The sequence below is a fragment of the Anabrus simplex genome, chromosome 4 (genome assembly GCF_040414725.1).
Source record: "Anabrus simplex isolate iqAnaSimp1 chromosome 4, ASM4041472v1, whole genome shotgun sequence".
Classification (NCBI taxonomy): Eukaryota; Metazoa; Arthropoda; class Insecta; order Orthoptera; family Tettigoniidae; genus Anabrus; species Anabrus simplex.
In genome coordinates, this window is record NC_090268.1 from 338,388,320 (window position 1) to 338,416,252 (window position 27,933).

The 27,933-nt window shown below is 37.5% G+C and overlaps 1 protein-coding gene across 1 annotated transcript in view; it reads left to right on the top strand.

Annotated features, from left to right (window-relative positions):
• The window catches only part of LOC136872272 (mite allergen Lep d 7), an 83,752-nt gene extending 55,836 nt beyond the window's left edge, over nt 1-27,916 (top strand). Inside the window, exons 7-9 of the mRNA XM_068227277.1 lie at nt 19,570-19,719; nt 23,075-23,232; nt 25,137-27,916. Of these exons, the coding sequence (XP_068083378.1) occupies nt 19,570-19,719; nt 23,075-23,232; nt 25,137-25,311 (483 nt within the window). The 3' untranslated portion in view covers nt 25,312-27,916. The remainder of the gene's footprint in view (nt 1-19,569; nt 19,720-23,074; nt 23,233-25,136) is intronic.
• Nucleotides 27,917-27,933: the final 17 nt, after the last annotated feature.

A 27,933-nucleotide genomic window follows, 5' to 3' on the forward strand; every position in this document is an offset into this window, starting at 1 on the left:
AGAAAATCCTGCCCCGCCTCCGCTTTGCCCAGCTCAAATCTCACATGAAGTGTCCCAGCGGTGAGATGCCGACGCACTGGCGCCTGATTCAGGGAGGTTCTTACGGTGGAATATGAATAGTAACAATAATACAAATAATACAACACGATTTAAACGGATATTTTTATTATTTTATTATGTTTTAGTATCTATTTATAATAAAAAGTACAAGCTCCTCATGATGGGGTGGGTATATACCTTACCTACGCTACTGATAAGGGCGCGATCTGTTGAGTACAGAACACATGAAGTATAGTAAACAAGCATTGTATGTTTGAGGATGATGGTTTCCCAGTAGTACTTCCTCTTAAAACAATAATAACCACCACCATCATTACCTGTATGTTTGGGATGCGTTTTAGTTTTTATAGCATACATAAACGACACAAGGTGGGTTTTTTCAGTATACCCTTGACCCTTTCCTATATACACCTGCAAATATCTTGTTGTCCCTCTAGTGTTAATTATGTTTTCATAAAACATGGCAAATATGCTTTTAAAGTAGCTGTTCCATACACGACACCTGAAAGCATTAGAGTGACAGTGCATTAGCTAGGCTAGCTTACCTCATGTGGGAGCTTCTCTAAATGCAATGAGTTCTGGGAATTCAGCGGTAAATCTGTAATTAGGTCAAGTGCAGAGGAGTGGCACTCCTTTGTCACCGCTTCGTTTATAGTCACTCAAAGAGCATCAATGAATAAGTGGACAGAAGGGTGCATTACTTAATGCTGAAGTATGGAACGCATTGCAGCTATCAAGATTTTCATACTTCCGAAATTATTTAAGCCTCTGAATTCTTATCGGCTACACCTGTTTACTAATTCTTTTTAGGACCAACTAATAAAATATACCCAATATTCTTTATTAGGACTAAAGTATTTTAAGATATATGTGAGGTTTTATTCATAGATTCTTCTATTTTCTCCGACATTGCCTGTCCCAAGCCCGGTTGAAATAGACTGTTCTTGAGTCTCCGTAAGAGACCATTGTTGAGTAGGTGTCTCTTGGTAATTTCCACTAGTTTGTAGCCTTACCTACTCACGCAACCAGCTATTCCTAGATCCGTAAGCGGAGAACGAGTTTCTGGTGCCTTAAAACCAAAAACATGTTCTACCTATATTGAAAATGTGAGAAATTCACCAGTTACTAGTATATTGTTCATATGTATTCCGTATTGACTAAGTTACTCAGAAGATAAGTGTGAGAAAAAAAAGAGTTATATGCAAGCAAAAGTATCATTTAGATGAAGGTAGTATTTTGAAGAAATTATATCGACCTTGATAATATTGTGAGAGTTAATCCGGCCGTTATTGTTGAAACATAATATGAATTATCAGTATGTATAAGTTTCTTCAAATTTGAGAATCAGTCAATTTCCAGCATAGGATTAGAATTACTGAAGTGATTGCTATACTGGTGCACCACAGTAGTTTATTTGTTCGGCTTTCTACTCCGACAGTCAAGATTGAATCCTGGCTGATCCTGGAGCGGAATTCTTGTAAGATCACGTGGCGTTAAAAAGGGCATTCAGCTAGTAAAATTATGAACAAAGCCAATATTCAGCTAAAACGATATCTGCCACCCCATTTATAACTACGATTGACTGAAAACATTAAATATTAGAAAGTATTTATTCGAATTTTCATCTAATGTTTAGATTGTAAGGAGAAAAATAATGGCATATCTGTAGTAGTTCAAGAAGCCTGAGACAGGTTTACTAGTGCAAGAATTCATTCTAAGGAGGGTTATTCTGAGTTCGAGACAAGAGGCGATTGTAATGCGTAACTACTAAAATAGGATATGTCCCATGTAATTATTACTGTGTAGGGCCTACTCATTGTTCCCGAATATTATCCTTGAGAAAGATATTCTTACCTCTGAATTTTTACGACTAACTGCTATTTCTACTATATCTTCCACGGTTGTAGTATTTAATACTGTGTTCCATGTGCAGATAATTGCCCAGGATTTATGAGCGCATAATTTCACATATTAAGGAACAGTAGATCCCTGAAAATAAAAATGAATCTGAAATGTTAAATCATTTATGTATATAGAGAGAGAGATTTTTTAAGAAATAAATCGTCCGTCCTCCAATGAGGGTGAGAGTTCAGATCCGGAACACAGGCGGGTTACAATTACAATGGAGTTTTAAAACATCAAAAAGTGGAAATGTAATTGTTAATGTTGTTATTACCTTCTTTTTTCCAGTGTTAGTGTCCGGCTCCATGGCTAAATGGTTAGCTTGCTGGCCTTCGGTCACAGGGGTCCCGGGTTCGATTCCCGGCAGGGTAGGGAATTTTAACCATAATTGGTTGATTCCCCTGGCACGGGGACTGTGTGTACGTGCCGTCTTCATCATCATTCCATCCTCATCACGACGCGCAGGTCGCCTACGGAAGTCAAATGAAAAGACCTGCCCCTGGCGAGCCGAAGTCTTCGGACACATCCCGGCACTTGATTTCATTTCCCAGTGTTAGTGGATGAGGAATGTTAATCACATTCTCAGGTATAGATGGAAATGGATGATTTGTAGAGAGTTCTTCAGTATCTGTATTACTCTTTCGTCTATTTCGCAGAATAGAACTTCCAAATTTTGTAGTAGGATCAATGTCTGACTAGGGAGGGTGCTTCGTGCTCTGAATAGCAGGCCTCTGACAATTCACCGATCGATAGGTATTTTATACTTTGCTGACAGGTAAGGCAGGCACGGAACATGAATATATTGCTTTTCGAAGTCCACATCCCGAGCCTGATTTCAGTCCCTTTCAAAGCGATTGGTTGGATCTAAGACCATTCCTTCACTGTTCTTCTGTTGATGACCATGATGTCAGCCTTCCGATTAGAGTTACCGGCAGAGGTTCAGTGAACCTCCTCGTAGACCTCCCATCCATGCTGTCTCATGGATTGAGCAATCGACGTTCTTACACCGGCACAATCGCAGCACATGTCCAAGGATTTCTGTCTCATGGTAGTGCAACCTGCGACAACAGTATTTTTCTCTTCACTTTGCCCCATGTATGGGCAAAAAATTTAATGCTACCTATTGGTGGCCTCGTAGTCCTAATTCTTACCAAGTTCCAGGTTGGACTGATAAAAATATAGGTATCACCATCGCGCTGTACTTCCTCATACTTCACCTCAAGTTGTAGTACTAATTTAATATGATGTTGCCCGTGCAATATTTCCACTTAAATGTTGCTAATTAACTATCCGAAATCGGGGATGGATATACCAATCAAGTGCGGTGGTTGCATGTCAATATTAAGTCAATATCTCAGGGTAAAAACATCTATACATATTCAACAATACTATTTACTTTCGCAAGTTCCGTTGAAGAGGGTGTATAGTTCAATGTGTTCCTCATTTACTCCGAAATCCTACCGTAGAATTAATATAAGCCTTTAAATATCATGACTCCGAAATATCAGCCTAAATGTATCCTTACAACAAATCTTCCTATCTCTACCTTTGAAAATAAACGCTAGAATAATCTTAAAACTAATTTATTAGCATGCCAATATTATAACTAACAAAAATAATGACCATCTTTGGTAATAGAGGAAAGTAAACTCGAAAATCACATATTATTTTTCTTGACAACTAAAATTGACGAATTAACATAGTTAAAATTGGGCAGGTATCTTTAATTCATCTGGACAATTATTATTTTGCTGCGTGACCACATTAAATCATTTTATTTCATCATGGGGACAATTAGGATTTACTCTTTATTAAAGGAGGGAGTGGTCTTTCTTTCCTTTAGGTCTATTTGCAATATTCTTTGGGATTGGTTTCGGAATTGCGTATTGACTTGTTTATGGCATGAGATAAGTAACTCTTTCCAATTATTGCTTCGAAAATGCCATTTTAAGTATCTAAAAGAAATTAATCCTAACCATAAATATTAATTCCAACATCCTTATATATTAAAAAATGTGTGCCAAAATAAAATTAAATATCTTCATTTACGAGTGCCATCGCCATGTTCTTCAACCGTCATGACCTGTCAGAATCGTACCGATCAATTAATTATTATGTGTATTTTCAATTAAAATTACTCCTTCTACTGCCTACTAATTTTACCATTTTCAGGTTAACGCGTGCTCCAATGCTGTATATTCATTATGTGAGACAAATATATTACTAGGCGACTATATCTCTTTTCTATATGCACTTCAAATTCATGTAAATTACGATCAATCTATCTCCATATTCCATATAAGTTCGACCAATAGACCATTTAATCTCACTGCTACACTTAATATATTCACGTATCTAGGCCTTAATTCCACTGCTTGCCTCATTTTCAATCGCAACATAACTGTAGCTAAGCATAAATTCGCACCTATTTCCTTCAATCATTTACTTACACAATACCTATTCAACATCTCAAATCCCCAACAACATATTACATTTATGCCTTAAATTACTGCGATTCCTCCGCATACAACAATATCTCTACTCAGCTTCTTCATAATGTCTACCACGTCGCAGTAAAACATTTCTTTTACCTTAATATCTACTCAAAACACCGCAAGCTGCTACTGTTTATTTCAACTCATCGTAAATGTGGACGATATCGGCCTCGTTATTCAATCTGGTCATTGGGTAGCCTAGGTTTATTATTATTATACTGCACTTCACTTTCATATCTCAGCCTCGCCTAGCTTGAATACGACGTTCTCGTAAGCATATAGGTTCAAAAACATCATAATTCTCTTCCCGATACTGCTCATATTAACCTCATATCAAACTTATGAGCACGGCAGTATATTACTACACATAAATAATACGTATCTGTGGTTATTTTCTCCGGCATGTGCCTTAGAATTCACACAATGGCACAAACAGGTCATATATTTGGCACTACAGCATTCCTACAATTATACTACACTAAATGAAATACTTTATAGTTAAATTTCTCAAAATGTCACTTATCTCATGCCATCCTAGGTCTGACGCTGCTTTCTTCTTCCTGCTCACGGCATCTCGGAACGTCTAGCCTTGCACTGGATCACGTCATGCTGGATCTCTAGGTCTTCAGGCTTGAGCTTACGATGATCTGGTTAGCCCTCCTCCATCGCTTTAAGCCAGCTCCATTCCGTGTCCAATTTCCATGCAACGAAAAGACATTATTAAATTGACAGAATACATCTTAATTTTCAGTATATAGAGCCTTTCCAAGGACTTTGTCTAACTGTATTTATATTTCTTTTCCTCTAAAGATACTGCTCAGATTCAATTTTATTTTCATAAACTGGCTCTTCCTTGGTTTTTTATGTTGTCTGAATAATGTTCTTTAAATCTTATAAATGGGCTATACGTATAATTTGATGAAAATTTGCCCGTTTATTAAGTCAGTGTAGGCCTTATTTACGAGTGCCGTATTCCAACACCTCTTCTTCCGTACAGTATTTGAAATCTATTATGCGTGTTTTCCTGCCGTTTTTACGTATCTTCCAGTAGTTTGTTTCTGGATTCTTCCTTCGTATGGCTCCTATTATGGTTATATTGATTATGTCAGCTAATCTTCTGGTCAGGTAATTGCAATTCACAGTCCGTTTACGACGAAAAATCTTCTTGCCAAAAGATAATAATAGACCGTTTTTCAATTTTTTTTTACGTATAATGGTTCATTTCTCATAGAGTTTCCTTTCCATCTCGCCAGGCACTGCCTCCTAATTGCGGTCAACTTGTCACAAAAAGTTATTCCGTGCATTCTTAACGCTTGAAGCTGATCTGCGCCATTTTTCTTCCGATCTATATTCATGTAAACTGACGTCAATCGTAACGTAAAGGTACATTTTCTCCTCCCACTTATTTTTTAAATATGTTGGTCACAATATATTTATACTATGCCTCCTTTCGTGTAATAAATGGACCTTTACGTTACTCAACTTCCTACTCCGTACTTCATTCCATGACTGTTGACTTTGCAATTACTCTATGTATTTCCTTTTTAAACAATCTCGTCTTCTCCATCTGTTTGACATTCCGAATTAATGCATCCTTCTTTTCCGCATATGTCCGGTATATTATTTAAGGATTGTTCCTGATTTTCCCTGTAATAATACTTGATATCTGCTGCGTTATGGATCCAACTTATAATTTTGTTATCCGTTTTCTTTCCTCTATTACCATTTCCCTCATGATCTAATTCAAAATTGTCGTTTTTCTTTTCTCAGGAACGTCTAACCCTGTATTGAAATTCTGTGCATTCGGGTTAAGATGACGTTTCCCTGCTTCCGAATTTTTATATTGTTGGAGCTCTAAACTCTCTGCGCCCTGGATATCTCCAACAATCTCCTTGTCTTTAATTGCTTGCTTCCATTTTTCTTGATTTCTCGAGTCTTCTTTCTGCTCCTGGACATATCTTCTATTTGCGAACTCCCTTTCTATGAAGTTCCGTCCATCTCTTCCTCCGTAATAATTGGGAACATGCATCATTTTCAAAAATATTTTTTTTGAAAAGTACACCAATGAAATAGTACGGAAACGTATTACATTGTGGTATGTTGCCTTCTTTTCTACCATTAAAAAAATATTTAATAGTGCCTTTCCGCAAGGCGAGTGAAACGGCCTCTGACGTAAGCGGCGCGCTGTGACGTCACAATCCAGTACCGCATGGAGCTCTACCAGCCGTTGTGCATCAGCCGTTGCTAAAAGCCGATTGTTTATTATTCATGATCGCGAATAACTTCGAAATGACAGAAGAAACGTTCAAAACAGCACAGTCAGACAATCTACCATGTGTAGATGTCATCATTCTTGAAAAATGTGACTTTTGTGGCCGCAGAAATTCGCGGATAACAAGCAAGTTTGTAAGTGGCGTCTTTTATATACGTGCAATGTACTGTAACCCATAGTATTAGGATAACAACGAACCTGGACAGATATCACATCACTTTCAACATTTCCTTCTAGACTGATTCCCCTATTAAAGAATAACATTACATTTTCGGGCTTTCAGCATTAGTAAAGTAAGAAATCGGATTTCAGCACTAACATAAACATATAGGTAGCATTATAGTACTAGTCCGCTTCTGTGGTGTAGTGGTTAATGTGTGACACTCCCGGAGGCCCGGTTTCGATTCCCGGCTCTGCCACGAAAGTTGAAAAATAGTACGAGGGCTGGAACGGGCTCTACTCAGCCTCGGGAGGTCAACTGAGTAGAACGGTTTCGAATCCCACCTCAGCCATCCTCGAAGTGGTTTTTCGTATTTTCCTACTTCTCCTCCAGGCACCTAAGGCCACGGCCGTTTCCTTCCTTGTCTATCCCTTCCGATCCTCCCATCCTCCAACAAGGCCCCTGTTGAGCATAACAGGTGAGGCCGCCTGGGCGAGGTAATGGCCCTCCTCATCAGTTTCATCACCATACTCAAAGTCTCACGTTCCAGGACACTGTCCTTGAAGTGGTAGAGGTGAAATCCCTCGCTGAGTCCGAGAGAAAACCAACCCTGAAGGATAAACTGATTAAGAAAGAAAGAAAGAAGGAAAGAAAGAAAGAAAGATCATAGTACTATAGGGCTATAATCTATCATTCCTCCCCCAAAAAAGTATTTATGGTTGGGACAACTGGCCCATGAAAGAGAATTAAATATCTTTGAGGAGGGAAAAAATTAAACATGATAAAGATAAATATGACTTCATCTAGTTTTCATAAGTCGGGCTGAGTGGTTCAGACGGTTGAGGTGCTGGCCTTCTGACCCCAACTTGGCAGGTTCGATCCTGGTTCAGTCCGGTGGTAGTTGAAGACCAGCCTCGTGTCGGTAGATTTACTGGCACGTAAAAGAACTCCTGCAGGACTAAATTCCTGCACATCGGCGTCTCCCAAAAATCGTAGAAGTAGTTAGCGGGGCGTGAAGACAATAACATTAATTACATTTGGCTTTTAACAAGCTGAGCATATCAGGAAAGAAAAGTGTCCTGGTGACATTTTAGTCGCTCAATACAGGAATGTCTTTGGGTGCTGTGACTGTGACTTTTACTTTTTTTTTTGCTTTACGTCACACCGTCACATATAGGTCTTATGGCGACGATGGGACAGGAAAGGCCTACGAATGGGAACAAAGCGGCCGTGGCCTTAGGTACAGCCTCAGCATTTGCCTGGTGTGAAAATGGGAAACCACGCAAAACCATCTTCAGGGCTGCCGGCAGCGGGGTTCAAAACCCACTATCTCCCGGATGCGAGCTCACAGCTGGGCGCTCCTAACCGCACGGCCAACTCGCGCGGTATTTTTACCCTTCGGTTTATTGACTTGGCTTGTATAACCTAAAACTTTGGCTAAGTAGGATAATATTTTAAACACCTACATCACTATTTTCACCTGTGTGCAATTATGTTATTTATTTCATTAATATTATGATAATTATTATAATTGAGCATTGTTAACTTATAAGACCCCCAACAGACAAGCATTGGTTTTGTGTAGAGTTATACGTTTGTTAAATTCACGTTGTTTCCTTTCATGATGTACACGCCTATTCTTTGTTACATTATAGAAGATTTAGATATAGCCTACATTTCTTTACCAATTAAGCTCTTCAATAAAGACATACATAACTGTCCCATGCCAAGATATACTGGTAGAATTAGAGCTGTCAAAAATGCTTCATAACCCCTTTGATTTATTATCTTGACATGGATCACCCAAAACATAGGTTAGGTTTGGAGGATACTTTAATAATCAGCATTATTTAATGCACTGTTTATTACTTTCATATTCCAAGATGTAATTGAAGCATTTAAATAAAGCATAATACATTAAAATTTAAAGTTTTACCACTAGAACAGCTGACATGGAAAAGTGATTTGTAAATTCAAACAAATTCATCTTACGTTAAAATCTTCAAAACAATAAACTGTAGACTTTTCCGATATATCACCAGCATTTCTCCGGCTCGCCAAAATCCATTTCTGCCTAGTTTTAGCGTCTTTGGAACATTTATAAACAATTTGTTTGGTATGGTATGCGATGTGCTATTGCACATCGGAACTCTACACCATTTATAAGTTTTCTGCCTCACTGTCTGCGCAGGATTCATTTTAAGTCTAAAATATACCACTCAGATTATTATCCAATATATAGACCTCGAATTTAACCATACCAGACACTAACATAAAGTAGAAATACGCGAAGTGTATCCTGCTTCTCACAGCACACTATGTGTTATTTCGTCTGCTAATTCAGTCAACCTGTACGATGACGTCAGACCAATGAGATCGCGTACTTGCGTGACGTGACATTTTCGTAGATTTTTATCATGTTTGGAGTTACTATTTGTACATTCTGATCACATTTTTGAATTCTGCATGAAATTTTGAATCAGATTAGCATATTTTTAATTAAAACCCCGGATCATGCATGTTCCCTATTCCTTCTTCGGATCATATTTCTGTTTCTTGTATATCTGTTACTTTGCCTGTCATATAGCACATATCTTCCATCCATCTGATATGTCCGTCGATATTCTTGATCTCTTTGACGTTCGTATCCGCTCATCTCTTTTCTTTCATCCATCTCCTGGTTCGTAGCCACGTCTCTTTGTCCTCTTCGTTTGTTAATTTCATAATTCTCATCGGCTATTACATTGATTGACTCTTCATTTCCCATATTACGTATTAACCTACTCGTGGGATGAGAAGTCGTCATGTCAATTTGTCTCAGCCTATCTTCCATTTCAATTGCCATTTGAACGTTCGAGGTCGTCAATAATCTTTGTATTTCAGGTGGAAGTTGGCTTTGAATAGTTTTAATAGCTTCCAATTCACTGGGTGCATAATCCAAATCCTGAAAACGTTGAAATTGGAAAGCAAAATAGTCACTATATCTTGTCTGACCGGCAACAGCGAATTTTCGTGAATACAATTCCATTCTAAGCTGCTGTTGCACTTCCGGACTCCAATATTTCCTTAAAAATGCCGTTTTAAAATCCTCATATTCTTGGAAACTGTACTTAAATGCCTGGTACCAAATACTTGGGTTAGCATCTAAATGTTTTTCAATTACTTTGAGTCGTTTCTCGTTTGGAACGTTATTATCCCGAAAATAATCCTCCATCTCCCTCAAAAATCGTTTTGGGGATAAACTTGCAGTATTATTAAAATGTTTTGGCTTATCCGCGATGGTTTTAATTATATTTATTATTGCTGGACTTCCATTATTACCATTTCCGTTCCCCATCGAACTTCCATTAATACCTTGGCTTGAATCCGTAGTCATTGCTGGCGTTGTTTCCCTATCACAAGCCTGAATTTCTACTGTTCTCATGACATTAGGCCTTGTTGTTCGGTTCTCTATTCTCATTTCCTGAATTTCCTTACGAATCGTATGTAATTCTCTCTCCGTTCTGCTGATTCTGTTGTCAGTTTCATTTTTATTCCGTTCAGCTTCTTCTTGTATTATTTTAATTTTATCTGACACCTGCTCTCTTGCCAGAATGATATTTACTTCCACTGATTTATTCGTTGTTTCGATTGCTTCATTCATTTTGTTAATTCTTTCTGTGGAATTTATCCTCAAACTCTCCAAATTATCCGTTATACTCTTCATCTCTTCCATTTTCAACTTTTGAATGACATTTCTGCTTTCTGTCAATTCTTCCATAACTTTATTTATCTCTTGATTTACCTCTTGATTCTTATTTTCCATAATCCCTGTCATATCCTTACGTAAAACGTCAATATCCACTTTAATTTGTGTCATTTCACTTCCGACTTTTTCCATTTCCATCCTTACAGCTTCTCTCACTTCCTTCATTGTTTCCTGCTGTTTTTCTTCTTGCCTGTTAATGAATTCTTGAAGTTTTCCTTCAATCATTTGCCTTTGTTTCTCATCCTGTCCGTTGATTATTTTCTGAAATTCCTCATTTTTCTCATTCATCCTTTCCAAGAGCTTTCCTTCCAGTCTGTTAATGTTTTCTTCATTCTGCTTCCTATTTTTTTCATTCTGTTTCCTAATTTCTTCAGCCATCTGGTTCCTATCTTCTTCATTCTGCTTCCTAATTTCTTCATTCTGTTTCCTAATTTCTTCAGCCATCTGGTTCCTATTTTCTTCATTCTGCTTCCTAATTTCTTCATTCTGCCTCCTAACTTCTTCAGCCATCTGTTGTTGTCTCTCCTCCTGATTTTTAATCATGTCCTGGAGCAGCTTCTCACTTTGCTTCCTATTTTCTTCATTTGCCTGTTGTTGTTTCTCCTCCTGATTTTTAATCATGTCCTGGAGCAGCTTCTCATTTTGCTTCCTATTTTCTTCAGCTATCTGTCCAAACACTTCAAGAATCCCTAATTGCTCTTCCTTGGTTTTCTGTATTACTTCAACTCTCTTCCTGTTCTCCTCCTCAATTTCTTTCTTATAATAATCAAATTGTGATTTTAATTGAGCTAAGTTCGACATTTTTTTAATATTCCACTTAAAATGCTCTATAATTCCAGTTATGTTATCTATAACCCTAATTCTCTATTTATCCCTCAACTTCAAGCAACCAATCATCAAATATCAACATAAAATAGTCTATCAGACTTATAACTATATCTATTATTATAAATACTTCAAAGTTTACTTTGTACTTTCTTGTTTAACTGGGAAAGACTAACCCAGACCATCGTAACTCAGCCATGACAACCTATACAAGTCATACGCAAATCCAAACATTGACCTATATGCCCAATTTTAATTATATTTATGTCGTATTCACCTAATCATATATATAAAATAAATAATATGAAACTTGCGTTACATAACTCTTCCCTCATCATCACTCATGCATTCAAATTCCTTAATGTAACCTAAATATATATACAGTAGACTTTCTCCTTCCACGAGACTGTCAAATATTGCGAGACTCCGCATCAAATTTCTTGCTACCTTCTTCTTCTCCATCCAAAAATATCAATTTCTCCATTAGTTAAGCCCTCTCTTCCTTAATCTTCATGGCTATCAATCCATTCTGCGTCGCATGCCATACCTAAGTTCATAAACTATCAGGCATCGTCTCCTTCTTCGAATAAATTTCATGACTGTGGTCCAAGATTTAATTCAACAACCCCGGTATCTTTCTCTTGAAACCATTCTCATTCCTCAATTCGTCCTTCTTTTCAGACCTGCTCGAAGCTACGGTATCATATGACATATGTCCAAGCCTAACATCCATATCCCCTCCTCAAGATTCACTCCATAATCAAGTTATCAAATTTCTGTATATCCAGAATCGAATTATTCATCCGACCTCTTTAAAAACTTGCCTCACGTTCGGGACGCCATATTTAATGCAACATGCCCTACGGTGCCTTTCTCTTCAATTTTGCCTCACGAATGGGTGATAAATCTAATGCAACCTTTGATGGCCTCGTAGTCCTAATTCTTACCAAGTTCCAGGTTGGACTGATAAAAATATAGGTATCACCATCGCGCTGTACTTCCTCATACTTCACCTCAAGTTGTAGTACTAATTTAATATGATGTTGCCCGTGCAATATTTCCACTTAAATGTTGCTAATTAACTATCCGAAATCGGGGATGGATATACCAATCAAGTGCGGTGGTTGCATGTCAATATTAAGTCAATATCTCAGGGTAAAAACATCTATACATATTCAACAATACTATTTACTTTCGCAAGTTCCGTTGAAGAGGGTGTATAGTTCAATGTGTTCCTCATTTACTCCGAAATCCTACCGTAGAATTAATATAAGCCTTTAAATATCATGACTCCGAAATATCAGCCTAAATGTATCCTTACAACAAATCTTCCTATCTCTACCTTTGAAAATAAACGCTAGAATAATCTTAAAACTAATTTATTAGCATGCCAATATTATAACTAACAAAAATAATGACCATCTTTGGTAATAGAGGAAAGTAAACTCGAAAATCACATATTATTTTTCTTGACAACTAAAATTGACGAATTAACATAGTTAAAATTGGGCAGGTATCTTTAATTCATCTGGGCAATTATTATTTTGCTGCGTGACCACATTTCATCATTTTATTTCATCATGGGGACAATTAGGATTTACTCTTTATTAAAGGAGGGAGTGGTCTTTCTTTCCTTTAGGTCTATTTGCAATATTCTTTGGGATTGGTTTCGGAATTGCGTATTGACTTGTTTATGGCATGAGATAAGTAACTCTTTCCAATTATTGCTTCGAAAATGCCATTTTAAGTATCTAAAAGAAATTAATCCTAACCATAAATATTAATTCCAACATCCTTATATATTAAAAAATGTGTGCCAAAATAAAATTAAATATCTTCATTTACGAGTGCCATCGCCATGTTCTTCAACCGTCATGACCTGTCAGAATCGTACCGATCAATTAATTATTATGTGTATTTTCAATTAAAATTACTCCTTCTACTGCCTACTAATTTTACCATTTTCAGGTTAACGCGTGCTCCAATGCTGTATATTCATTATGTGAGACAAATATATTACTAGGCGACTATATCTCTTTTCTATATGCACTTCAAATTCATGTAAATTACGATCAATCCATCTCCATATTCCATATAAGTTCGACCAATAGACCATTTAATCTCACTGCTACACTTAATATATTCACGTATCTAGGCCTTAATTCCACTGCTTGCCTCATTTTCAATCGCAACATAACTGTAGCTAAGCATAAATTCGCACCTATTTCCTTCAATCATTTACTTACACAATACCTATTCAACATCTCAAATCCCCAACAACATATTACATTTATGCCTTAAATTACTGCGATTCCTCCGCATACAACAATATCTCTACTCAGCTTCTTCATAATGTCTACCACGTCGCAGTAAAACATTTCTTTTACCTTAATATCTACTCAAAACACCGCAAGCTGCTACTGTTTATTTCAACTCATCGTAAATGTGGACGATATCGGCCTCGTTATTCAATCTGGTCATTGGGTAGCCTAGGTTTATTATTATTATACTGCACTTCACTTTCATATCTCAGCCTCGCCTAGCTTGAATACGACGTTCTCGTAAGCATATAGGTTCAAAAACATCATAATTCTCTTCCCGATACTGCTCATATTAACCTCATATCAAACTTATGAGCACGGCAGTATATTACTACACATAAATAATACGTATCTGTGGTTATTTTCTCCGGCATGTGCCTTAGAATTCACACAATGGCACAAACAGGTCATATATTTGGCACTACAGCATTCCTACAATTATACTACACTAAATGAAATACTTTATAGTTAAATTTCTCAAAATGTCACTTATCTCATGCCATCCTAGGTCTGACGCTGCTTTCTTCTTCCTGCTCACGGCATCTCGGAACGTCTAGCCTTGCACTGGATCACGTCATGCTGGATCTCTAGGTCTTCAGGCTTGAGCTTACGATGATCTGGTTAGCCCTCCTCCATCGCTTTAAGCCAGCTCCATTCCGTGTCCAATTTCCATGCAACGAAAAGACATTATTAAATTGACAGAATACATCTTAATTTTCAGTATATAGAGCCTTTCCAAGGACTTTGTCTAACTGTATTTATATTTCTTTTCCTCTAAAGATACTGCTCAGATTCAATTTTATTTTCATAAACTGGCTCTTCCTTGGTTTTTTATGTTATCTGAATAATGTTCTTTAAATCTTATAAATGGGCTATACGTATAATTTGATGAAAATTTGCCCGTTTATTAAGTCAGTGTAGGCCTTATTTACGAATGCCGTATTCCAACACCTCTTGTTCCGTACAGTATTTGAAATCTATTATGCGTGTTTCCCTGCCGTTTTTACGTATCTTCCAGTAGTTTGTTTCTGGATTCTTCCTTCGTATGGCTCCTATTATGGTTATATTGATTATGTCAGCTAATCTTCTGGTCAGGTAATTGCAATTCACAGTCCGTTTACGACGAAAAATCTTCTTGCCAAAAGATAATAATAGACCGTTTTTCAATTATTTTTTTACGTATAATGGTACATTTCTCATAGAGTTTCCTTTCCATCTCGCCAGGCACTGCCTCCTAATTGCGGTCAACTTGTCACAAAAAGTTATTCCGTGCATTCTTAACGCTTGAAGCTGATCTGCGCCATTTTTCTTCCGATCTATATTCATGTAAACTGACGTCAATCGTAACGTAATGGTACAGTAGCCATTTTGGCCGCAACGGGTTGTGCTGAACGACCTACCGGAAACCAGTCTGACTGCGGTGACGTTGCATGACATCTTCACTGCGTTTTTGTATTCAGAAGAGGACAGAGGTAATTTATGAGTCATCCAGGAGGTTGCTTTCCCTTTCCTGTATGTGGCAACTGGCACCACGACTGAAAGGATCGATTGACGAGAGCGTTTGTGCACTTTTATACTTTTGTGATTGAAAATAAACCATTTAGCTAACCTAGGGACTTCTTTCATAATTTAATACAGATATATCAATCATTGAAAAGTGAAATTAGTAACTCATTTACATTACATATGAGGATTATTTTAAAAGAACAACAATCTCATACCAGAATTAATTTCGAAGACTGGACACTTAAATGCAACATTTTCTAAAGTTACCTGTATAATTACGTATATATACCAAAATAACATCTCCAGAGACTTCATATGTAATTATACGATACTTCATATAGAGGAGAAGAGTGGAGGAAATTTCCTTCAGTGATGAGAGGCAGCTAAATGACAAATTATAGAAAAGGGATTTAATCAAGTAGGGTAAGATATCTTTTAAATAATATAATGAAATGTATGCAATATATAATAAATATAACTAGGGCTTAAAGTAATGTTCTTATTTATAATATAATATTTTTCTACTAACAAAATTTACTTGTGCGTTTCTACGCAAGTGCATTGACGATCAAATTAAAAACAACCTGCGCCCTCTAACCTTAAAGCAGATATTTGTTAAATGAATTCTAAAATACACTCTCAACCATTATCCTTTCGATTTTAAAACCTTCATATATTTGTTTCAATTAATGGTTCAGGTTTGTGGGTTACTGTAATCACGTCCTAGTTCGTGAACCATGGGCAACGGCTGAGTGGCCTAGTAAGTGGTCCTTAGAGTCGGGATACCAGTTGCTATGGAATGGGAGTGGGCATCTCGAACATATTCTGAGTCATGGCCATCCTTGTGCTCAGGCGGCTAGGACTATACAACTCACCGGTGGTCCATAACCCGTTAGAGGAGAGATCCTCACTTGGACTATGTGCAAGTAGGGTAGCATCCTGCTTCATGAATTTACCGAGCTCAGAACACTTTAAGCAAGCCTCGGACCTATGGGAGTAATGGAGTCCCACTCCCATTTGACAGACGAGGGACTCCTTGGAAACAACTTGGCGAACGAAATGGAATTCGATGGGGAGCTATCAATATTAATGGGGCTTATGGAAGAAAGAAAGTAGAACTAGCTGAGTCAGCAAAGAGGATGCATCTGGATGTACTAGGAGTAAGTGATATTCGGGTAAGAGGAGATAACGAGGAAGAGATAGGAGATTATAAAGTGTACTTGACGGGTGTTAGAAAGGGAAGGGCAGAGTCTGGGGTAGGGCTGTTTAACAGGAATATCATTGCACGCAACATAGTTTCTGTTAGGCACGTAAATGAGCGAATGATGTGGGTAGATTTATCAGTGGGAGGAATTAGGACAAGAATTGTGTCCGTGTATTCACCATGTGATGGTGCAGATGAGGATGAAGTTGACAAGTTTCATGAAGCATTGAGTGACATCATGGTCAGGGTGAACAGCAAGGATAGAATAGTGCTAATGGGCGATTTCAATGCGAAAGTTGGGAATAGAACTGAAGGATGCGAAAGGGTGATTGGTAAATGTGGGGAAGATATGGAAGATAATGGGGATGGGAAGCGTTTGATGGACTTCTGTACTAGTGTGGGTTTAGCTGTTACGAATACATTCTTCAAGCATAAGGCTATTTACCGCTACACATGGGAGGGTAGGGGTACCAGATCCATAATAGACTATATCTTAACAGACTTCGAATTCAGGAAATCTGTTAGGAATGTACGAGTTTTCCGCGGAGTTTTTGATGATACAGACCACTATCTGATCTGAAGTGAACTAAGTATCTCTAGGCCTAGGGTAGAGAAAGTGAAATCTGTCTGCAAACGAATTAGGGTAGAAAATCTCCAGGACAAGGAAATTAGACAGAAGTACATGGATATGATTAGTGAGAAGTTTCAAACAGTAGACAGTAAGCAGGTTCAGGATATAGAAAGTGAATGGGTGGCATACAGGGATGCTGTAGTAGAAACAGCAAGGGAATGACTAGGAACAACTGTGTGTAAAGATGGGAAAAGGCGAACATCTTGGTGGAATGATGAAGTGAGAGCAGCTTGTAAACTTAAAAAGAAGGCTTATCAGAAATGGTTCAAAACAAGGGCCGAGGCAGACAGGGATTTGTACGTAGATGAAAGAAACAGAGCGAAAAAATTGTTGTCAAATCCAAAAAGAAGTCGTGGGAATATTTTGATAACAACCTAGAAAGGCTAGGCCAAGCAGCAGGGAAACCTTTCTGGACAGTAATAAACAATCTTGGGAAGGGAGGGAAAAAGGAAATGAACAGTGTTTTGAGTAATTCAGGTGAACTCATACCAGATCTCAGGGAATCACTGGAGAGGTGGAGGGAATATTTTGTATATCTTCTCAATGTAAAAGGAAATCATCCTGGTGGTGTTGCGAACAGCCAAGCTCATGGGGAGGAGGAAAATGATGTTGGTGAAATTATGCTTGAGGAAGTGAAAAGGATGGTAAATAAAATCCATTGTCATAAGGCAGCAGGAATAGATGAAATTAGACCTGAAATGGTGAAGTATAGTGGGAAGGCGGGGATGAAATGGCTTCATAGAGTAGTAAAATTAGCGTGGAGTGTTGGTAAGGTACCTTCAGATTGGGCAAAAGCCGTAATTGCACCTATCTATAAGCAAGGAAACAGGAAGGATTGCAACAACTATCGAGGTATCTCATTGATTAGTATACCAGGCAAAGTATTCACTGGCATCTTGGAAGGGAGGGTGCGACCAGTCGTTGAGAGGAGTTGGATGAAAACCAGTGTGGTTTCAGACCACAGAGAGGCTGTCAGGATCAGATTTTCAGTATGCGCCAGGTAATTGAAAAATTCTACGAGAGGAGTAGGCAGTTGTGTTTATGTTTCGCAGATCTAGAGAAAGCATATGCCAGGGTACCGAAGGAAAAGATGTTCGCCATAGTGGGGGACTATGGAATTAAAGGTAGATTATTAAAATCAATCAAAGGCATTTATGTTGTCAATTGGGCTGCAGTGATAATGGATGGTAGAATGAGTTCTTGGTTCAGGGTACTTACAGGGGTTAGACAAGGCTGTAATATTTCACCTTTGCTGTTCGTAGTTTACATGGATCATCTGATGAAAGGTATAAAATGGCACGGAAGGATTCAGTTAGGTGGAAATGTAGTAAGCAGTCTGGCCTATGCTGACGACATGGTCTTAATGGCAGATTGTGCCGAAAGCCTGCAGTCTAATATCTTAGAACTTGAAAATAGTTGCAATGAGTATGGTATGAACATTAGCCTTTCGAAGACTAAACTGATGTCAGTAGGTAACAAATTCAACATAATTGAATGTCAGATTGGTGATACAAAGCTAGAACAGGTCGATATTTTCAAGTATTTAGGTTGTTTGTTCTCCCAGCGTGGTAATATAGTAAGTGAGATTGAATCAAGGTGTCGTAAAACTAATGCTGTGAGCTCGCAGTTGCGATCAACAATATTCTGTAAGAAGGAAGTGAGCTCTCAGACGAAACTATCTTTACATCGGTCTGTTTTCAGACCAACTTTGCTTTACGGGAGCGAAATCTGGCTGGACTCAGGATATCTTATTAACAAGTTAGAAGTAACAGACATGAAAGTAGCAAGAAAGATGGCTGGTACAAACAGGTGGGAACAATGGCAGGATGGTACTCGGAATGGGGACATAAAGGCTAATTTAGGAATGAACACGATTAATGAAGCTGTACGCATAAACCGGCTTCGGTGGTGGGGTCATGTGAGGCGAATGGAGGAGGATAGGTAAAGGTTACCTAGGAGAATAATCTACTCTGCTATGGAGGATAAAAGAAGTAGAGGTAGACCGAGACGTCGATGGTTAGACTCAGTTTCTAACGATTTAAAGATAAGAGGTATAGAACTAAATGAGGCCACAACACTAGTTGCAAATCGAGGATTTTGGCGGCGTTTGGTAAATTCACAGAGGCTTGCAGACTGAACGCTGAAAGGCATAGCAGTCTATAATGATAATGTACGTATGTATGTATGTATGTATGTATGTATGTATGTATGTATGTATGTATGTATGTATGTATCAATTCATATCATCGTAAAATAAGCATTATATGATCATCTAACCTACTGTGTGTATTCTGTACACAAGTACCGTTCTATACATCAAGTCAGAAACCTTGTATTAAATATGTTAATATATTTGTGTAACAATAATCTAGTGTAGAATTTTATCAAAAATCAATAAAAACTGAATATAAATTCCTGGTCTAAAGTCAATTTCCATTCATTTAGATTTTGTTTATCACTTGGCACGGCAACTTCACGGCAGAAAAAGGCTGGGCAAGGGACCTCGCTACAATTACAAGAACGTCAGATATGACTTTGTCGTATGATAAAGGCACACTGTCCGTGTTTGGAAGCCTTGGACTGCGTGATCTTAAGGTATGTATGTCATTACTTCATTGTTCATAAAATCATGTACGTACAGATATTCTATATTTTCCTACTTTGATACAAGATTGATATGAATCACTTGATAGTGGTAATTTTTTGCTCTACGTCAAGGAATAAGTCAGTATATGCATGGGAAATTCTAACTAGACAGAGTAAGCATGTGGCAGACAGTTATGACTATGGCGGGGGGCAGATGCAAATAACCTAAAAAATCACTGAACATGATCAATAAAATGCCCTTAAATTTATGGAAATATGCTATATATACAAAAATAATGACTAAAATATTTGACAAAACTTAATTCTACTGATTGTCTAGCAATGGTTTTACAAGTAATATATCCATGTAACTCCGCAGGTCTTGTTTATACGTTAATAATTGATTTACTTGAAAGTATATATTAATGAACATACTGATTTGATGGATGTAGTGCTAGCACTTCGTCCCCCCACCCCCACCCCCAAAGAAGCTAGGAACTCAGTTTGTTCTTCATACTTATTACAGCTTGCACATGTTTCTCTCTTTTTATGTGCTGTTGTACAACAAACTTCCTTTCCACACTCACTGTAACACAGCACGATTTACTAAATAAAACACGACCATTTCTATAAACACGTCTTTTCTTGTTCATTCACTAGCTGAATTAAAGATACACTTTGTGGTGGTTTCATTCTTGGCATTGTTCTTGCACTGAACTACTAGGGAGAATCATTCTGTACTGAAGCGCAAAGTATATAACTGTTGTATCCAATTCCTTCTCATTTCCATTTGTCCTTGGCCTTGAGGTACGCCAGGGTGAGTCACTGGCTGTAGGGGCAGATGCGAAGGCTGATGCATTCCTTGTGCTTGAGACACATTAGGAAATTATTTCTTCTAATTATCAGTATTCCATATTATGTTTCTACATATGCCTTGGAAAGACAAGACTCACAGGTATAAATCCTTACATTACCCTTTTTTAGACACCGACAACTGCTGATCAGTTTGCTTTGTCATGAAAGATATTTAACAATTTAACCATACGTAAGAAAAATGTACAGTAAAGAATAGATGAATTTAAAAGAATTAAAATCACCTTAAATTATTCAAAATCTTATACGACGGGTTTCCAATATATAATGCAACACATTTTATTTCCGGCCAATTTCGGTTTCAAAACATTGGAATTTTGTTTGGGACATCATTGAATATTCCCGCTTCGTCTCGTAGAGTTTCATTAATTTCCGATAGGTGGCAGCGCTATAACTAGCCTTCAAAGTGGCGTCTGTAACGGAGGTGCGTATTAAACAGAGAGCAGTTATAGAGTTTCTTTTGTCGGAAAACCATACCATCACAGATATTCATAGACGCTTGCAGAATGTCTACGGAGACCTAGAAATGGACAAAAGCACGGTTGAATCGTTGGGCGAGGCAAGTTTCATCATCACATCACCGACAGGATCTCCCAAAACCTCAGCGGAATTTCTTCCTCTTGCACCCTACAGCCCGAATCTCGCGCCTTCTAACTTCTTTGGCCCAAAGAAAGGATGCACTCCGCGGGAAGCACTACGTGGATTATGGGGAAGTTATCGATGCAGCATGGCGTTGGCTCCGACATCGACCAGTCGAGTGGTACCTTGCAGGCATACAGGCCCTCACATTACGGTGGCGTAAGGCCGTAGCATTGAACGGAGGTTATGTTGATATATAGCAGCGGTGGCCACTAACCTTAATTGTGCGAGCCGCAAATTTAGGAGACAAAATAGGGAGCATGTTTAGAAAATGGTTTTTAAAATGAAGATACATTTTTCATTTTATAACAAATGAAGGAACTTATTGTTTAGGTACACATCGAGGAATGAGATTTTACTTTTGAGAAGTGCTTTTTCGAGTATTCATTTCTGCTGTTAGGTTTTTTTTTATTTTTAAATCAGGCTGATAATTGGTAAGCGCAGTTCACACAAGTTCACTTAAATTTTCATCAGTTAGTTTAGATTGATATTTAGATTTGATGAATTTAAGCGCTGAATACAGTGATTCACACACATACGTAGTCGCTAAGATTGAGATCTCTTAGCACACTCTTTTGTTAGTGGGTATTTTCCTTCTGGAACAATCTTCCAAAATTCTATGGTAGAAACGCTACTTCGTTTGAGTCCTTTTAGTCCTTCGTCCTCTTGCAGTTCTAGTAGGTCTAACTGTACAGCTGCTGTATCCTTTGTTATTGGTGATGAAACAGGACAGCCATCGCCCACAACATCAACAGAAAAAGGATTTTCCAGAAATGAAAATGAAGGTTTAAGTGATCTCAAATCATTAAATCTGCCATTTATTTCTTCAGCAAGGCCAAACATTTTACTCATGTGATCTTCAGTTTCCACCTGAACGCCAGGAAGGTTTTCAGTAATTTTCTTCAAACATTTGAAGTGATAAAATGTTTTAGTCTGAAGGTCTTTCCCAAAAAGCTGTAACTTGCTATGAAAGCTAAATACAGTCTGGGCCAAATCAGAAATAAGTTTTTCTCTTCCTTGTAAAGATATGTTTAGCGTAAATTAATTCACAGCCAACTGGATTCCTCGCAAGGTTGGTGTCAAGAGCCGCATGCGGCTCGCGAGCTTCGTTGTGGCCATCCCTGATATATAGGGTACTAGCGGATGTACCCGTGTTTCGCTACGGAATTATGCACTATAATTCTAGGTTAGGTAGTGTACATTTTGTGAGCAAAGATTGTATGAATTGCATAGCTCTGAACATTGCCCTAGAAACGCGACGGGGAAGTCACCAAACATATTTTCTCATACGAAGACTGAGTTAAAGGATTTTCACTGTAATGGTAGACCCGCTTGCGTATCATCAGTAACAATCAGGTTGGGGAGCTTTCATTATAATGGTAGACACTCTCCACCTGCCTTTTTACATCCTCAGAAAGTCTGTCTTAGTGGTTTTCCCAAATGAAATGGACATACATATATTACAATGACGTCAGTAGGAATGGCGCGGTCAAAAGCAATGCTTTCATATGAAATACTCAATCAAGTGAAACTCGCCCGGTCAATTTAAAACACTACGGGCGTTATGAATACTTATATCAGAGAACATAATATTCGAAATTTTGTTAATGGGGTTACCTATAAAAGATTATAAAACTGCAGAAGAATTTGCAACAAATTTTTCTATTACTGATGTTAAAAAATGGAGAATTTTTGTCAGAAAGTCAGCTTCAACAAGCTACATTCTATAAGGAGATCAGTATCAATTTAGCCGTTTTGACATTGGGAGATGTATAAAAATTCAAACTGGGCGTCATATATCAGATAATTCTTTTTATTTGCGTCAATAACTCAGATGTTCTGTCTTTTTCAGGTGGGATTTGACCAATACTTCGCGAAATTCATGAATATTGGACCAAGTGGAACTCTGAGAGCAACTACGGGCTACAATTCAGTATTCATCAGGGCAGCGATTCAATTAGGAATTAATTCCACAACATCGCTGGAGAATCTCCGAGTTGACAATATAGAGTGAGTAAAATACAAGCATTGAACTAGGTCGTTATACAAGGTAGATAATTGTAACTTATCAGTTTGACTGCCAGTATATTTTTCCTAAAGTTAAAGTTTTGCGGTAACTTTTATTAAATTTATCACTTTCTACAAATGAGATGTGGTGGTGAAGAAGAATGCTTCGCATTCGTTGGACGGCATTTCGTTCCAATGAGTCCATACCGAAGGAGCTGCGCATGAACATCAGGTGAGCGACTAGCGTGTCCTTTCTCCTGTGCAGGAATCGGAAATTGGCGTATGTGGTAGATCGATCGGTTGATCGATCAATCAATCAATCAATCAATCAATCAATCAATGATCTGCAATCATGATTGTCGTCCAGGTGGCAGATTCCCTATCATTAGATCACCTAGTCTTTCCTTAAATGATTTCAAAGAACTTGAAAATTTGTGGAACATTTCCCTTGATAAATTGTTCCATTCCCTAATTCCTCTTCATATAAATTAATATTTTCCCTAATTTATCCTCTTGAGTTTCAATTTCTTCTTCATATTACGATAATTCCAAACTGTTGAAGGTCGACGCAAGCTTATCCGTCTACCAATGTAATTCCACACCATTTCTCTTCTGACAACTCGGATCATCCCGCTTAGTCTCATGTCTTCCCAGCCCAAAGTTCGTAACATCTTCGGAACATTACTCTTGTGTCGGAAATCAGCCAGAAAAAATCGTGGTGATTTCCTTTGGGTCCTTTCCAGTTCTCTTATAAAGTAAGCCTATCTTGTATCCCATACTCTAATTGGGGTTTTACCAGAGTCTTATAGTATAACTTGGGATTACTACGTGGTACCATGTACCACGGGATGCCATTGGTTCCATCTGTGAGGTCTATCGATATGTATAGCGCCCCAAGTGGGAATGATCGTTAAGGTGCCCAGTCCTTATGGTCTGACACCGTGGTTGTCCGGTTCGAGTCCTGCTAGCAGTGTAGGATAGCTGATGGTATACAATTTATAATCACTAGATTGCGTGCCAAAGCCCGGATTCAATCCCAAACCTCTCCTCAGAGTTCATATGGAGTGAGGATATATGGTGCTGTTGATGGTGATTCGGCTATCAGACTGAGACTTTACGCTTCAGCTAGATATCTAGATGTTATTCTACAGAAATAGGTTATGTGCAACACCGATTTTTACTCGAGTCCACATAAAAATCTCCCTGCCTTAGAGATAGGTGCTATTACTACTTTCTTCCTATCACAAGATACCTTACTAACATTCCATGCTAATCATATTACTATATGAAGTCGTTTTATCCCGGCCTTCATATTATATTTCACCATTCTACGTCTGATTTCATCTATTCCGGTCGCCTTATGAAGATGGAGTTTATTTACCACCCTTTCCACTTCCCCAAACGCAATTTCACCATTATCATTGTTTTCTTCTTTAAGAACTCGCTTATTCGCGACGTCACCAGAAAGATTTCGTTTTTCGTTGAGAACACTCCTAAAATATTCTTATCACCCATCCAGTGATTCTCAGGGCTTTATTATGAGTTCGCCTGATGTACCCAAGACACTATTCATTTTTCCTCCTCCATTTCTAATAATCTTTACTAGTGTCCAGGGAGATTTCCTTGCCACTTGACGTAGCCTTTTCAAGTTATTGCCGAAATCTTCCCACTTTCCCTTGAACTCTAAAATTATTTGTTTCGAGCTGTTTCCTTCATGAATATACAGTCAGCAACAATGGAGCAATTTCTGATATGCCTTCATTTTACGTTTACAAACTGCTCTCACTTCATTATTCTACTAAGATGTTCGCTTTCTCACATCTTTAAACCCAGCTATTCCTAAAAAATGTTGATGTTTTTACTTGTTTCTACTTGTTGTTAATCAACCATCCTCCTTTTGTTTACAGTGAAATCGATGTCAAAGTCACAGGACTGGGCATTCTAAACTGGCTCACGTCTAAGATCGTCACGTGGGTCCTTGGGTTCTACAATGAAAGCATCAGGAAAGTGGTTAGACAGCAGCTGTTAAATCCTTTGTATCACGTTCTGAACGACGTCAACCCTAACGAGTACTTCATGTGAGCAGCTTGATTGTAATCTACCGTAAAAATAGTTGCTTGGTAGCTATAGTGTTTTGATAGTTGTTATGACAAAAATACGTAAAATGTGCAGTCATCCTTACATGAAAAACGCTGCATTAATTAAGAGACCTCCGTCCCAGTATATACCATTTTATGATGTCGGTTATATTTATAAAGCGTGGTCTTTACTCCTCGAAATTAATGGGAGAATGTATCCGTTATTACCGACTTTTATGTGTAACTGACCAGAAGCTATTTTCAGTTAATTCACAATAAGGGTGTTTTATATTGCAACAGCCTAGTAAACCTTCAGTATATATTGAAGAAAATGTATAACGACCACAAACCAATCCTGATTATTTTCCACTCTGCTTTACGTCGCACCGACACAGATATGTCTTAGTGCGACAGTGGGAGAGGAAAGGGCTAGTAGTGGGAAGGAAGCGACTGTGGTGTTAATTAACGTACAACGTCAGCATTTGCCTGGTGTGAAAATTGTGAAAATACGGAAAACTCTCTTCAGAACTGCCTACATTGGGATTCGAACCCACTATATCCAGAATGCAAGCTGATAGCCACGTGACTCAAAACACGCGGCCAATTGCTCGGCAAACCAAATATAAACATGATAGTAAAACCTGGGAAGTACATTTATCCTACACCGTGTGGTTCGTGTGTGAACAATCCAGAACCCTTCATTTTGTTTCTTCCTGTCTCTTTCAACTAATCCTACGAAAGTCAGTTAATTATTGATTTTTTCTTACGTTCAACATATAACCCCACGACAAATCATAATGATCGTTTTAATTACTGCGTAGATCCAATTAGCCAATTTAAAGCCATATTCCTTTAATGATGACATTGTGTTTAATCCAATTTTCAACATCAGTTCAAATTAAAATATCTAGCGAATTTATAACTGATTTGTCTAATAGGAGATATTTTGGTGATATATATGGGAAGGTACGTATTCGTTGATTATTATTTTATTCATTGTGAAGTTTTCGGCAGGTAGATAGCTGTATGTATGATATCCTATTTCAGCTTCCGTATTTTCGCCAATACAAATTCAGTTGTTGCGGTCAGATATACTTTAAAGTTTTCGCCTTTAAGTGTTTACACAAATAGTTTCATATCCATTAATATTTGTTCTTAAATTAAGGAGTGGCGGCCTAGTTTTAACACAAATAAATAAAGGTCACTAAAAATGAATTGAAATGTGTTACTCATATATTGTAGTCTAGGGCCTAAACTAACTTTATTAAGTTTTTATATATTTTCATGTTTGTAACTTTAATGATATGTAATCACTAAAATGCAATACATATATAAGAAACTAATAGATTTTTAATGTATTTTATGGACAGACGTTTGTGACATAAATAGATTATACTAAAATGAGTAGAGTAAATCTCACAATGAAATGCATTTCCCATTTTAAAAATTATGATGACATAAAGAAATATTTTTGTTGATTATTAGTTTGAGTTAGATTATATATTATGGTTTCAATTTCAAAACCATGATACTTGTAGTAAAAGACGTTATTGTTGTGTGTGAAGAATATTTTAATCCTACGTGTAAATTTAAAAATTTTTACTTGCCACATATTTCAGGTTTATCTAGAAATGCATTCCTTTTCTGGAGGAGGAGCATGAGTTATTTTTCATAATTTTAATTACAGAGAAGTATGTAATCAACACTCACTTTGGTTTGTCTTGAAAGTGGTATTAAATCTTGTCAGTTCTTTAGTGTCAATTTCACAATCTCTGAAGGGGTTTTAAAGTCGAAAACTGGTTGAGCAGTGTATCCTTGACTGAAACAACAAGAGATGTATTTTATATAAAACATATAGATGCTCGTTTCTGTATGAGTACGAAGGAATGCTTGCACTTATGCACAAACTCTGCTTCCTAGAGACTAATTTTGAAATATTTCTCACTTATTATGTATTCATTAGCAGTGCTAGGCTAAATGACATATCATTATAAATATACTATATTACTATTTTAATGACGATGATTATTATTATTATTATTACTATTTTCCAATCAGACCTTAATTAATTGCAGAAAATTATCTTGTAAACAACCATGTACAGAGTTTCTGATATTACGAGTATTCTTCAATTTAAAGCTACTAGGAGAGAGAGGAAATACGTGGACATTGCAGTAGTGCTCTGAGAATTGAGTGCTAAAGCACTGTATAACGCATTTGTCATTTAAGTAACTTTGTATATTATTTCAGAACTCTGGAGTAAGGTAGATATAACTCACATTCTCCTAGAAGAGTTTCAGAAGAAATGTTCTTCGAGTTTGAAGATTTCTCCTTGTCCATAGAATGTAGTTTCGTAACAGCAGTTCACTATTTTATATTTAGTTTCGTGTTGTTTGTAGCACTAATGTTAAACTTAATCCTCCTACAATATACGAATAAAAAGATATTTGCGTTCCTGTTCTTTGTAGTTCTAAGGAATTATTTACTGTATGTATCTGAAAAGTACTGTACAAATTTGTCAGTAAGCGCATAAATGTGTTTACCTCAGCATACATTCAATCACAATGTAACTTACTGTATAGATGTGGAAATAAATCCTTCAAAATTAATATTTTGTATTCATTAT